Genomic DNA, 13,222 nt, shown 5'->3' with positions numbered 1-13,222 from the left:
ATGGATCTAAACTTTACCACTGCCAGTATTTTTTTCTATATTTTTATTGTAATATTTTCAGAAAGTGCTTGTTCTATTTTTGGCCAAAGTACGACAAAGAAAACAATCTGAAGTTGTCTTTATTTTTTAGTTTTATTGCCATGATTTTAATAGTCCGGCCCGCGTGTGCACAGATTTTCCTCCGTGCGGCTCCTGAGCTAAAATTAGTTTGACACCCTTGCACTAGTGGTACGCGGGCTCCATCTAGTGGTACGCCAAATAATCACTTAAGTAAATATTCAAACACAGTGTTGCTGTTCAAACTGTGTGTAAAAGTAGGGATCAATACTGGGACCAAAATTGTTTCATCTTTATATAAACGACTTTTGTAAAGTTACAAAGGACTTAAAGTTAGTTTTATTTGCAGATGATACAACTGCTTTCTGTTCAGGAGAGAACACACAGAAGATAATACAAATAATAACAGAAGAAATGAACAAATTAAAAAGATGGATTGACAAAAACAGACTATCTTTGAATCTCAGTAAAACTAAAATAATGCTATTTGGTAATAGTAGGAAAGAGCATCATACGCAAATACAAATAGACGGAGTAGACATCGAAAGGGTAAAAGAAACCAGATTTTTGGGAGTATTAATAGATGATAAAATGAACTGGAAATCTCATATACAAAACATACAACATAAGGTAGCAAAAAACATTTCAATAATGAATAAAATAAAACACGTCCTGGGCCAAAAATCCCTTCATATTCTCTACTGCTCACTAGTGTTACCATATCTGAGTTATTGTGCAGAAATATGGGGAAATAACTACAAATGTGCGCTACATTCGTTAACCATGTTACAAAAAAGATCAGTTAGAATAATACATAATGTTGGATATAGAGAACATACAAACCCTTTATTTATTAAGTCAAAAATATTAAAGTTTGGTGATTTGGTAAAATTGCAAACAGCTAAAATGATGTACAAAGCAATCTATAACCTGCTACCAAAGAATGTACAACATTTCTTCTCAACTAAAGAGGAGAAATATAACCTTAGAGGAAAAAATAATTTAAAACATTTATATGCATGTACAACACTTAAAACTTTTAGCATAACAGTATGTGGAATTAAATTATGGAATGGATTAAGTAAAGAAGTTAAAAATTGTACTGACATGATCCAGTTTAAGAGGTTGTTTAAATTAATAGTGCTTACAAAGTACAAAGAAGAAGAATTATGAGAAAAACTTCCAACCTTATTGAAAATATTCTTCATCTCAGTATGTTAATAATGACTGAATTAATTAATTACATATTACAAACTGTTGTATATACTAATTCATAGATGTTATTTTATTATATAAAAAGGTCAGTAAATGATTTTATATAATTGTAAATGCTTTGAAGTGGGAAAGGGGTAGGATTAAATAAGCTTTGCTTCTTCCTACTCCTTTTCGGGCATGATGTAAATGAAATGATATGAAATTGTGTGATGTATTATGATGTAAATGTGTTCATGTTCGAAATAAACTAAAAGAAAGAAAGAAAGAAAGAAAGTTACAAGTATATTTAAGTATTAAATATACTTGTTAAATAAAACCTCTTCCTTGTTTTTAATGAACGTTTAGGCCTATTTCGCTGCTGTATTTTAATGTTGGTCATTATGGTGGTACTTGGAGAGCCAAGGGTTTTCTGAGGTGGTACTTTGTGAAAAAAGAGAACCACTGGTTTAGAGTGTGTGTCTCTAAGGAGAGCCACTTTTTACATATACTGTGTAACTCTGCATTTGTACAACATAATAGAAATATCATATATCATAAACAACATAACACTGAGTAGTGGAACAAAAGGACACAAACGTTTTCAACGGTAGAATAGCTATAGTATTTTAACAGCGACATCATGCTAGGTTAGACATTCAGCGAAGAAGAAAAACAATTATACGTACAGACGAATTGTTGGCATAGCTCCAGGCTTTGTTTTAAGATGTGTAGCGAAGCCTGGGTTTTTTGGGGGGTTTTTGGTCGTAGACACACAATTACATGCTAAAGGCCTACTGAAATGAATTTTTTTTATTTAAACGGGGATAGCAGATCTATTCTATGTGTCATACTTGATCATTTCGCGATATTGCCATATTTTTGCTGAAAGGATTTAGTATAGAACAACGACGATAAAGATCGCAACTTTTGGTATCTGATAAAAAAAGGCTTGCCCCTACCGGAAGTAGCGTGACGTAGTCAATTGAACATATACGCAAAGTTTCCTATTGTTTACAATGATGGCCGCATGAAGTGAGAGAGATTCGGACCGAGAAAGCGACGATTTCCCCATTAATTTGAGCGAGGATGAAATATTTTTAAATGAGGAAAGTGCAAGTGAAGGACTAGTGGGGAGTTGAAGATGCTGTGAGAGCCGGGGGTGACCTGATATTCAGCTGGAAATGAATACAACAGTAAATAAACACAAGACATATATATACTCTATTAGCCACAACACAACCAGGCTTATATTTAATATGCCACAAATTAATCCCGCATAAAAACACCTAGGTGTTTGTTATGCTAGCTCCTAGCTACTAGCTCGAGCTAGTTATAGCTCGAGCGGGTAATATGGACGGGATCCTGTATATATAACCCGCCAATACAATTCAAACACCTGCACAACACACACACTCACTCAGCCCAAAAGACCGTTCACCTAACCCAAGGTTCATAAAGCTTATATATTTTTAAAAAGTTACGTACGTGACGCGCACATACGGTCAAGTTATCAAATGTTTAGCAGCCAAGGCTGCATACTCACGGTACCTGATTTTCAGCTGGGAATGACTACAACAGTAAATAAACACAAGACATATATATACTCTATTAGCCACAACACAACCAGGCTTATATTTAATATGCCACAAATTAATCCCGCATAAAAACACCTAGGTGTTTGTTATGCTAGCTCCTAGCCCCTAGCTACTAGCTACTAGCTCGAGCTAGTTATAGCTCGAGCGGGTAATATGGACGGGATCCCGTATATATAACCCGCCAATACAATTCAAACACCTGCATAACACACACACTCACTCAGCCCAAACAACCATTCACCTAACCCAAGGTTCATAAAGCTTATATATTTAATCAAAGTTACGTACATGACACGCACGTACGGGCAAGCAATCAAATGTTTGGAAGCGCGTGGGTGGGACCTGATATTCAGCTGGGAATGACTACAACAATAAATAAACACAAGACATATATATACTCTATTAGCCACAACACAACCAGGCTTATATTTAATATGCCACAAATTAATCCTAATGCTAGCTCCTAGCTCCTAGCTACTAGCTCGAGCTAGTTATAGCAAGCGATCAAATGTTTGGAAGCGCAGCTGTGTACTCACGTTATCGCAACTGTGTATCCAAATCAAAGTTGTCCTAGTTCTTCCATCTTGACTGCATCTTTCGGGAATGTAAACAAAGAAGCGCCGGCTGTGTACGTGTTGTTGCTGACTTCCCTCGCAAAATAGACACTTCGCACCGACAACTTTCTTCTTTGCTTGCTCAGCTTCTTTCTCCATAATGCAATGAACAAATTGCAACAGATTCACCAACACAGATGTCCAGAATACTGTGGAATAATGAGAAGAAAACAGAGCTATTTCGTATTGACTTCAATGGTGTCCGAATACTTCCGTTTCAATGATTGACGTCACGCGCATACGTCAACCCTCAGAGGCGTTTCGAACCGGAAGTTTAGCGGGAAATTTAAAATTGCACTTTATAAGTTAACCCGGCCGTATTGGCATGTGTTGCAATGTTAAGATTTCATCATTGATATATAAACTATCAGACTGCGTGGTCGGTAGTAGTGGCTTTCAGTAGGCCTCTAATGTCGTCCTTTAAACCAGTGGTTCTCAATTATTTTCTGTCACGTACCCCCGAGGGGACAGACAGTCATTCAAGTTCCCTCTGAGAACTAGGTATTTATCCATATGTGTCAAGTTTAATTCAGTAGAGTGTGTGCTTAATATGTAAAATAAAATGTTTGGTAAATAAATGCAAAAATCCTCACATTTATTGGTGCAATACATCTTTGGACAATTTTGACCAGTATTTTAGGTCAAAGCATAATCATTTTGTATTTGTATCAATAAGTGCTTTAAGTACATTATGCTTGTGCAAGGTACTTTTTTTGAAACCTTTATTTCGTTAGCGCAGTTAGACTGGATGTGGCGTGCTGTGCTATTTGTTAGGTTACGCCCAGGAGCAAAGAGGAGATGACAGCACGGATTACAGGAAGCTTTAATCCAGAGCTCGGGAGGAGATGCAAAAAACAATGGTACAGGAGGGCGTAGCCTGTGCCACGGAAAAAATAGTCAAAAACAAAGTGCAAAACAAAGGTGCCTAGAGGGAGGCAAGGAAGAGTATCATTTTCTAATACTCACTAGAAAGTAAACAGGAAATACAGAACTAGACCAGGAGCAGGCATGAGGCTCAACAGAGAAAGCTCCAACACCACCATGTGGATGCAATCAGCTTAAGAAGCCTAGTGGTGATCGATTTCAGGCGCGCTGTAAGCTCCCCTGGCGCCATGGAGAGAAAGACAAAACATAAAGGAGAGCAAGCACAAAAACAAGGAAAAGCAGGGGTGCAATGACAAAAATGCCACGCTATTATTGTGAAGGGGGGGAAGTGTGCTGTGCTGTTGTTCCCAGCTTGACAAGTAAAAAGAGAGCGCCTCTCAGGTTACTGTTTGTACATTCATCTTACATCCATGATGTCGTTCACAACAACACAAGCAGATGAGATGTGTTGTGGGTGTATGGATTGTTTTTGCTAGTTTTAAGTTCGTAGTTTAGTCGTTGTTTCAAGTGACCGTCTTAGTATAATTTCATAATCATAAGAAGCCATAATCAAAATCAAAATCAAAATTTGATTAACTGCCCAGTCCTAACAAATATTGATATTATTCTACTTGAGGAAATTATATATATACACTGTATGTATATATATATATATATATATATATATATATATATATATATATATATATATATATATATATATATATATATATATATATATACTACCGTTCAAAAGTTTGGGGTCACCCAAACAATTTTGTGGAATAGCCTTCATTTCTAAGAACAAGAATAGACTGTCGAGTTTCAAATGAAAGTTCTATTTTTCTGGACATTTTGAGCGTTTAATTGACCCCAGAAATGTGATGCTCCAGAAACTCAATCTGCTCAAAGGAAGGTCAGTTTTGTAGCTTCTGTAACGAGCTAAACTGTTTTCAGATGTGTGAACATGATTGCACAAGGGTTTTCTAATCATCAATTAGCCTTCTGAGCCAATGAGCAAACACATTGTACCATTAGAACACTGGAGTGATAGTTGCTGGAAATGGGCCTCTATACACCTATGTAGATATTGCACCAAAAACCAGACATTTGCAGCTAGAATAGTCATTTACCACATTAGCAATGTATAGAGTGTATTTCTTTAAAGTTAAGACTAGTTTAAAGTTATCTTCATTGAAAAGTACAGTGCTTTTCCTTCAAAAATAAGGACATTTCAATGTGACCCCAAACTTTTGAACGGTAGTGTATATATATATATATATATATATGTATGTGTATATATATATATATTTATATATATATACATATATATATCTTGCCTACCATATTCACGATAAATCCAGGGACTATGTGTATCAATATGGATATATTTCCTGGTTACCCTGTTGATTACCTTGGGCCCTACTGCCATCTAGCTGGAAGCTTGTGTATTGTTCAAGCAAGAATAAAGTAGTTCCCAGCCCCCTCACGGACCTCCTAAGGCTTTATCAGGACCCCCTCCACTATTTGAGAATCACTGCCTTAAACCAACTTTTCTGACACGTTTGACAGCAGACTTAAAGAAGAGTCATCCTCCAGTGATGAAGAGCACAGGGCGGCCAAACACACTTTTACAAGCGTCCAATCAGAGCCCTGCGTCACCACAGGACACACGTCGTATAAGAAAACGCTTCGCTTGACATCAGAACAGTTGGTGAGAACTCTGCGGACTGACACCGTTTTTGCATTTTCCGGCTTTCATAATATTTCATATTTCTGTCTGTGTCACACACAAATGTACAGATTTCACTCCAGCTGCAAGACGGTCCTAACGACGTGGTGTTCAGTGTGACGACCCAGTACCAGGGAACATGTCGCTGTCAGGGAACCGTCTACCTCTGGAACTGGGATGACAAGATTATTATTTCCGACATTGACGGAACCATCACTAGGTGCGTCCCATGTTTACTATTTAGTTTGCGCCTTTATCTTGATTTGCACCAAACTAACTACTGTAATAATTTTGTATCCATTTATATACAGTAGTGTTTTTCTAGATATACAATATAAGTATAACCCATTATTATTATTATTATTAGGGCCCTGTATAATTATTATTATATATACATACTGTCAATGGACCATACTGTCATTGGTGCCATTTGCTTGTTGTAACTCGTTCAACATAAACCTTTGTTTTTATAAGCTCTAAATCTCATAACACACATTGAACTCCTCAAAATGTGTATCGGCCCGTCTCAGGCAACTTTATTTAATTTTTGTGGAAATTTCCTAAGCAGAAGATGACTCATTTTGAGTAACAGCATGGAAAGTAACAGGAGTGAGTTTACTTGCATTAAATCAGCAAAAATACATGACATAGAAATAAAGGCACGCATTATTTATGCCAATGGATTGTTGACAGGGATCCAGCAAAAAATAGTATTTTTCAAAATAAAAAAATTACAATGAAAAAATTATTTAGGTAACACTATTAGTGTTTGCGCCAAATACGCCAATTTACGCAAACTCAACCAGTGCCCCCGAATTATGTGAGGCCTCGCAGCTTTAGTCAATCAGCGTCATTTTCCCAATCAAGTTTTGCGCACGTCAACTGTCTAATCATAACTTATGTTTGTTTCTTGTGTAGATAAAGCAGGAACAGCTACATGTAACAATATATCAACTGTCGATTGCTGAAATGGCACGATTGTCATCCTCCCGCATATCTCAGAATTACTTCCGGTCCGTCGATAGCGCTAAGCTTTCAGGGTAATGTAGTATATAAACATTTAGTAACACCACAGCATCCTGACTTCCTAGTTTACATGTATTTATATGTTTATTTAACCTTTGTTTATCCAGGGTAAGGTAATTAGGAACATATTTTCATTTGCAATACTGTGCATGACAGATATGTTGAAGTGTGATGATAATCTCTCATTTACCAGCAATAATTACAGCTATAGATTGCTCTCAACAGTTCACAAATGCTATTAATGTGCAGGTGTAAATGTGTCACTTTTATTAGTTAAACTTTTAATGTGTTAAAATAGTACAATAATTTGACAATGAGTTGAGGATGTGCTTTTACTGTCTACTGTAAAGCCTGTGCAGTATTAAACGGGTAAAACATCTATATAGTACAGTATTTGTTTTCCAATTGTTGTTGAAATCTTGTGCTTTTTTTAGGTTAAGGTTACAAGGAACACCTAAAACATTGATAAAACATTCATAAAATCACATGTTGATTCAATGTTATTTAATAAAAATAAGCCTCAAAACTTTGCAACTTCCTGAAAAAGCTGCTCCAAATTCAGACAATTTAGGCCGCAACAATCACAAAAACCGTCCACAAAATACTGGCGGGACTAAATATACTAAAAAGTTGATTTTCTTTCGGCTTCCCATGAAAGGATGTGAATGATGCAACTTCCTGTAGACCATGTGACTGGTGAAATAGTCCACATTATTCACATGGGTTAATGTGATTAGTAGGACTGAGTGACAGCACTATCCAGTTCATTGTGTGACTGCTCCAAAGCATTCACAAAATGCATCTATTTATTCTTCAACTTAAACTTCTTCTTCAAACTGTTCAGCCAATTCGGGAATCGCGGGCTTTCCCTTGACAAATTCCAAAAATTCCCAGATTTCACAGAATTCCAGGTTTTCCGAGGCATTTTTCCCATTCAAAATGAATTGGCCATTTTTCAAACTTCCACCATTTCCACATTTTTCAACCTATTCATACCATACCACCTTCAACACATTCCACCATTCTGGAAATTCAAACTATTATTTTTCCAAGTTAAAAAAAAAATCCAGGATTTTCCAGAATTCCTGGTTTTCCAAAGCCCTATTTCCACCCTTCCTTCCACATTTTTCAACGCATTTCAACCGTTCCACCGTCAAAACATTCCTCCTAGTTAGGACAAAAAAACAAAGTTTTTTTTTTTTTTAAATTCGCAATTATCCCGAAATTCCAGGAATTCCGTAATACCATTTCTCAATTCAACATGTTACTACTTCAACATTTCTCGACCGATTTGAAAAATTCCAACACCAACCATTTCAACTCATTCAGACCATTCAAGTTTGTTACCATTCTCAAAAAAATTCTAGATTTTTCCAAAATTCCCTAATACCATTTCCTACTTCAACATTTCTTGACAGACTTAAACAATTCCAACACCAACCAATTTAGCTCATTCAGGACATTCATGCTCCTAATCATTTTCCAAAAAATCCCTCTTTTCCCAAAATTCGCAAATTTCCAGGAAGTTCCCATCGAAATGAATGGGACATTTTTTCAAGTTGCAAAATTCCCATATATTTCAACCTATTCAAACCATTCCAACATTAACACAAATCCTCTTATCCTGGACATTCAAACTAACAGTTTCCCAAGTTCCAAACCAAATTACGGTTTTCCTGGAAATTCAAACTCTTCAACATTCAAACCATTCCAACATTCAAACTATTCTTACATTCATTCCACATTCTGTCAGCATTTCAGTTCAACTTCAGCATTGGAGCATTCACACGCAATTCCTTAATCTAGTTTTAATTAAATTGCTTTGCTTTTTGAAGAAAAATAAAGTATAGTTGGCGTTGATGGTGTAACACAAATATGTACAGAATATTACATAATATAAATAAATAAATAAATTATTATTTTTCATGGTGAAGTCTACTTTTAGGAAGCAGTGACAGGCAAAACATGCTTTTCCCCCAATCTTTTAAGTTGTATTTATCAAAGATACAATCAGAGACTTTCTTCAATAACAAAAAAAAACGTTTATTTCGTGATGGCCCTGATTGGTTAGAATGTCCCACATACAGTACTCTAATGCAGGTTGTCTTTGACAACACTGTCATTTATGCTTATATCACAAATATATTGCATAGTAGCAACATTTGAAAATGCATGCAGAGCTAGATGAACAGATGCCGATCAAGGTTTAAGATCTTTTCACCCACCCTCTTTTTTCTTAGTCTTAAATGTAACAGTTTGGAACATTTCTGTGTTTGCTTCCAGGTCGGACACGCTAGGTCACATCCTGCCCACCCTGGGTAAAGACTGGACCCACCAGGGCATTGCACAGCTCTACCATAAAGTCAGCCAGTAAGCACACCATCACTACTGGACATTAAAGAACTGGTATTTTTTTAGTGTCTCATCATCATCGTCCTCATTTCTCCACCAAGGAACGGCTACAAGTTCCTGTACTGTTCAGCTCGCGCTATCGGCATGGCGGACATGACGCGGGGCTACCTGCACTGGGTCAATGAGAGGGGCACCATGCTGCCTGTGGGGCCGGTGCTTCTGAGCCCCAGCAGCCTCTTTTCAGCCTTGCACAGGTCTGACACACACACACACACCTAAACACTAGACTTAGACTTAGACTTAGACTTCCTTTTTATTGTCATTAAAATTTGAACTTTACAGCACAGATAAGAACGAAATTTCGTTACATAAGCTCATGGTAGTGCAGGATAAAAAAGCAATAAGGTGCACATATAAATAAATAAATATATATATAAATAATATATACATAATATAAATATATATAAATAAATAAATAGATTACTGTACAGATTAATATATTGCACTTTTTCACATGTGTCCACTACTCCGAAAGGAGAAACAAAATAGGATATGTAATTTGTGTGTGTATTTTTAACAGGGAGGTTATCGAGAAGAAGCCCGAGAAGTTCAAGGTGGAATGTCTAAACGATATCAAGAACCTCTTCTACCCGAACTCACAGCCGTTCTACGCAGCGTTTGGCAACAGGCCAACGGTAAACACACACACACATACATACACACTTTATTGCTACAATGGAACTCGATTTAGCTCTGATTTGTTCGATTTCTCCTCATAATTAATCATTTTAACTGCCATAAATGTGCGACAAGAAGCTGACTAACCGCTAATAAAATGTTACCATCCTGTCCCGCTTCCCCACGTGGCATTAACGTTCTGTTTCCTGTTTTGTGGTTATCATCACACTGCCCATCCATGTTGTCAGGACGTGTTCTCGTACAAGGAAGTCGGCGTGCCACTGAACAGGATCTTCACGGTGAACCCCAAAGGAGAGCTGGTGCAGGAACACGCCAAGACCAACATCTCATCGTGCGTCCACTTTGCTAAAATTGCTTAAAACAACAACATACTTTTATTGACTGTTATTCATCTCCAGGTATGTACGGCTGTGCGAGGTGGTGGACCACATGTTCCCTCTAAAGATGCGAGCCTCATCCTTGGACTTTCCCTGCCCGGACACCTACAGCCACTTCACATACTGGAGGGAGCAGCTTCCCCTGGTGGAGCGTCAGGGAACTACACCTCCATGTACCCCCATCCCCGGCAGCTGACAATGATGCAACAAAGAGCACTGTTCTCCAAAATATGACTGTCTTAGTGGACGCACCAGTAATAATTTATTTAGGGCAGCTTTATTGAGCACATTTGAAATGAAGTGAGCCTTTATTTTTAGTAGAGGAGCTAAACTTGGTGCCAAATATACAGTATCCATTTGTTAGGGAAATAGTATAGGTATGCAAATGCAGGTAGTATATGTGTGTAATCATCGAATTTCAGGAGATGGTATATGTATGCATATGTAAGTGCTATATGTGTGTAATAATCAATAGAAAAATATCAGAATAATGTGAAGCACATTTTTTAAAGTGACTATTTATTGTTATACTGTTATAATATGCACAATGTTTTTGAATGTAGCATGGCATTAAATGCTTTTTCATGTTACTTGCAATATTTTTAATAAGCTCACCTCAGTTGTATTGCAAGTAGCCTTCAGCTGGTATGTGACTGTTACAAAAAAAGCAGCATCCATCAATCAAAAACACAGTGCAGTGTTTCTAAATTAAACAAAATTAGCTTTTTGTAGCAAATGCTGCTATCATTATAATCTGCCAGATGATGTGTGTATTTAGTATATATATACTTATATATATATATATATATATATATATATATATATATATATATATATATATATATATGCTTCAAAATGTGTGTATTCTTTCTGTGAAAGAGTTGAAATGTACTGAAATTGTTTTCATATATACTGAAATTGTTTTCATATATTTGCCTGAATAGTACAATTTCTAGTTTAGACCAAATAGCGTAATCAAAGTCAAATAAATTGTCTCACTGAACAATTACATTGGATTTAATGTCACTACAGAGGGAATGTCTTGTGGGTTTTGGTCGCAGTAGCCTACTGTATAGTGCAGTGGTAATAAATACATATTAACCTATTTTGTTGCATCAAAAACTTTTGAACTGAAATTTTTATTTACAGATGTTATTTTTAAATCAGATTTTTTTCCTTTTTTTCCTAGTCGAATCATACGTTGGATTGAGTTTTTGCTGAGTAGGTAGTAATTTGTGAGGCACTATAATTTGTGTCCCAAAGAATAACATTTTGCTAATTGAAATGCAACACTAAAAAAATGGCCCTAGTGTGTGAATGTGAGTGTGAATGTTGTCTGTCTATCTGTGTTGGCCCTGTGATGAGGTGGCGACTTGTCCAGGGTGTACCCCGCCTACCGCCCGTGTGCAGCTGAGATAGGCTCCTGCACCCCCCGCGACCCCGAAAGGGACAAGCGGTAGAAAATGGATGGATGGATGGAAATAGATATATGGTGTTGGGAGAGAGGACTAAGACAGCACAACAGCATCAAAAGGACAAGAAGTGTTGGCAAGAAAAGGACAAATCACAAACTGAGAACAATTCTCCAGAAACACACAGCACTCAAAGATTACAAGGCATGTTAACATACAAAACCCAAAACCAGTGAAGTTGGCACGTTGTGTAAATCGTAAATAAAAACAGAATACAATGATTTGCAAATCCTTTTCATCTTATATTCAATTGAATAGACTGCAAAGACAAGATATTTAATGTTCGAACTGAGAAACTTAATTTGTTTTTGCAAATAATCATTAACTGAAATTTTTTAATGGCAGCAACACATTGCAAAAACGTTGGCACAGGGGCATTTTTACCACTGTGTTACATGGCCTTTCCTTTTAACAACACTCAGTAAATGTTTGGGAACCGAGGAGAACAATTTCTGAAGCTTTTCAGATGGAATTCTTTCCCATTCTTGCTTGATGTACAGCTTAAGTTGTTCAACAGTCCGGGGTCTCTGTTGTGGTATTTTACGCTTCATAATGCGCCACACATTTTCAATGAGAGACAGGTCTGGACTACAGGCAGGCCAGTTTGGTACCCGCACTCTTTTACTACGAAGCCATGCTGTTGTAACACGTGCAGAATGTGGCTTGGCATTGTCTTGCTGAAATAAGCAGGGGCGTCCATGAAAAATACATTGCTTGGATGGCAACATATGTTGCTCCAAAACCCGTATGTACCTTTCAGCATTAATGGGGCCTTCACAGGTGTGTAAGTTACCCATACCTTGGGCACTAATACACCCCCATACCATCACAGATGCTGGCTTTTGAACTTTGCGCCTATAACAGTCCGGATGGTTTTTCCTCTTAGGTCCGGAGGACACGGCATCCAGTTTTCAAAAACAATTTGAAATGTGGACTTGTCAGACCACAGAACACTTTTCCACTTTGCATCAGTCCATCTTAGATGAGCTCTGGCCCAGCGAAGCCGGCTGTGTTTCTGGGTGTTGTTGATAAATGGCTTTCGCTTTGCATAGTAGAGTTTTAACTTGCACTTACAGATGTAGCGACAAACTGTAGTTACTGACAGTGGTTTTCTGAAGAGTTCCTGAGCCCATGTGGTGATATCCTTTACACATTGATGTCACTTTTTATGCAGTACCGCCTGAGGGATCAAAAGTCACGGGCCTTGCCGCTTACATGCAGTGATTTCTCCAGATTCTCT

The 13,222-nt window shown here is 37.2% G+C and overlaps 1 protein-coding gene across 4 annotated transcripts in view; it reads left to right on the top strand.

The window, feature by feature from the left end:
* Positions 1–11,502, top strand: part of LOC133648545 (phosphatidate phosphatase LPIN1-like) — a 37,230-nt gene extending 25,728 nt beyond the window's left edge. For 3 of the 4 annotated variants that reach the window (XM_062044738.1, XM_062044740.1, XM_062044741.1), the window contains exons 14-20: positions 5,897–6,038; positions 6,128–6,276; positions 9,366–9,452; positions 9,536–9,688; positions 10,015–10,129; positions 10,361–10,464; positions 10,532–11,501. In XM_062044738.1, coding sequence (XP_061900722.1) covers positions 5,897–6,038; positions 6,128–6,276; positions 9,366–9,452; positions 9,536–9,688; positions 10,015–10,129; positions 10,361–10,464; positions 10,532–10,706 — 925 coding nt within the window. In that variant the 3' untranslated portion in view covers positions 10,707–11,501. Of the gene's footprint in view, positions 1–5,896; positions 6,039–6,127; positions 6,277–9,365; positions 9,453–9,535; positions 9,689–10,014; positions 10,130–10,360; positions 10,465–10,531 lie in introns of all 4 variants that reach the window. The other variant, XM_062044739.1, reaches the window with a different exon arrangement.
* The last annotated feature ends 1,720 nt before the right edge of the window (positions 11,503–13,222 follow it).

This window comes from Entelurus aequoreus, linkage group LG04 (genome assembly GCF_033978785.1).
Source record: "Entelurus aequoreus isolate RoL-2023_Sb linkage group LG04, RoL_Eaeq_v1.1, whole genome shotgun sequence".
Taxonomy (NCBI): Eukaryota; Metazoa; Chordata; class Actinopteri; order Syngnathiformes; family Syngnathidae; genus Entelurus; species Entelurus aequoreus.
The sequence above is the reverse complement of the archived record's forward strand: the minus strand, read 5'-3'. Positions and strand labels throughout refer to the sequence as shown.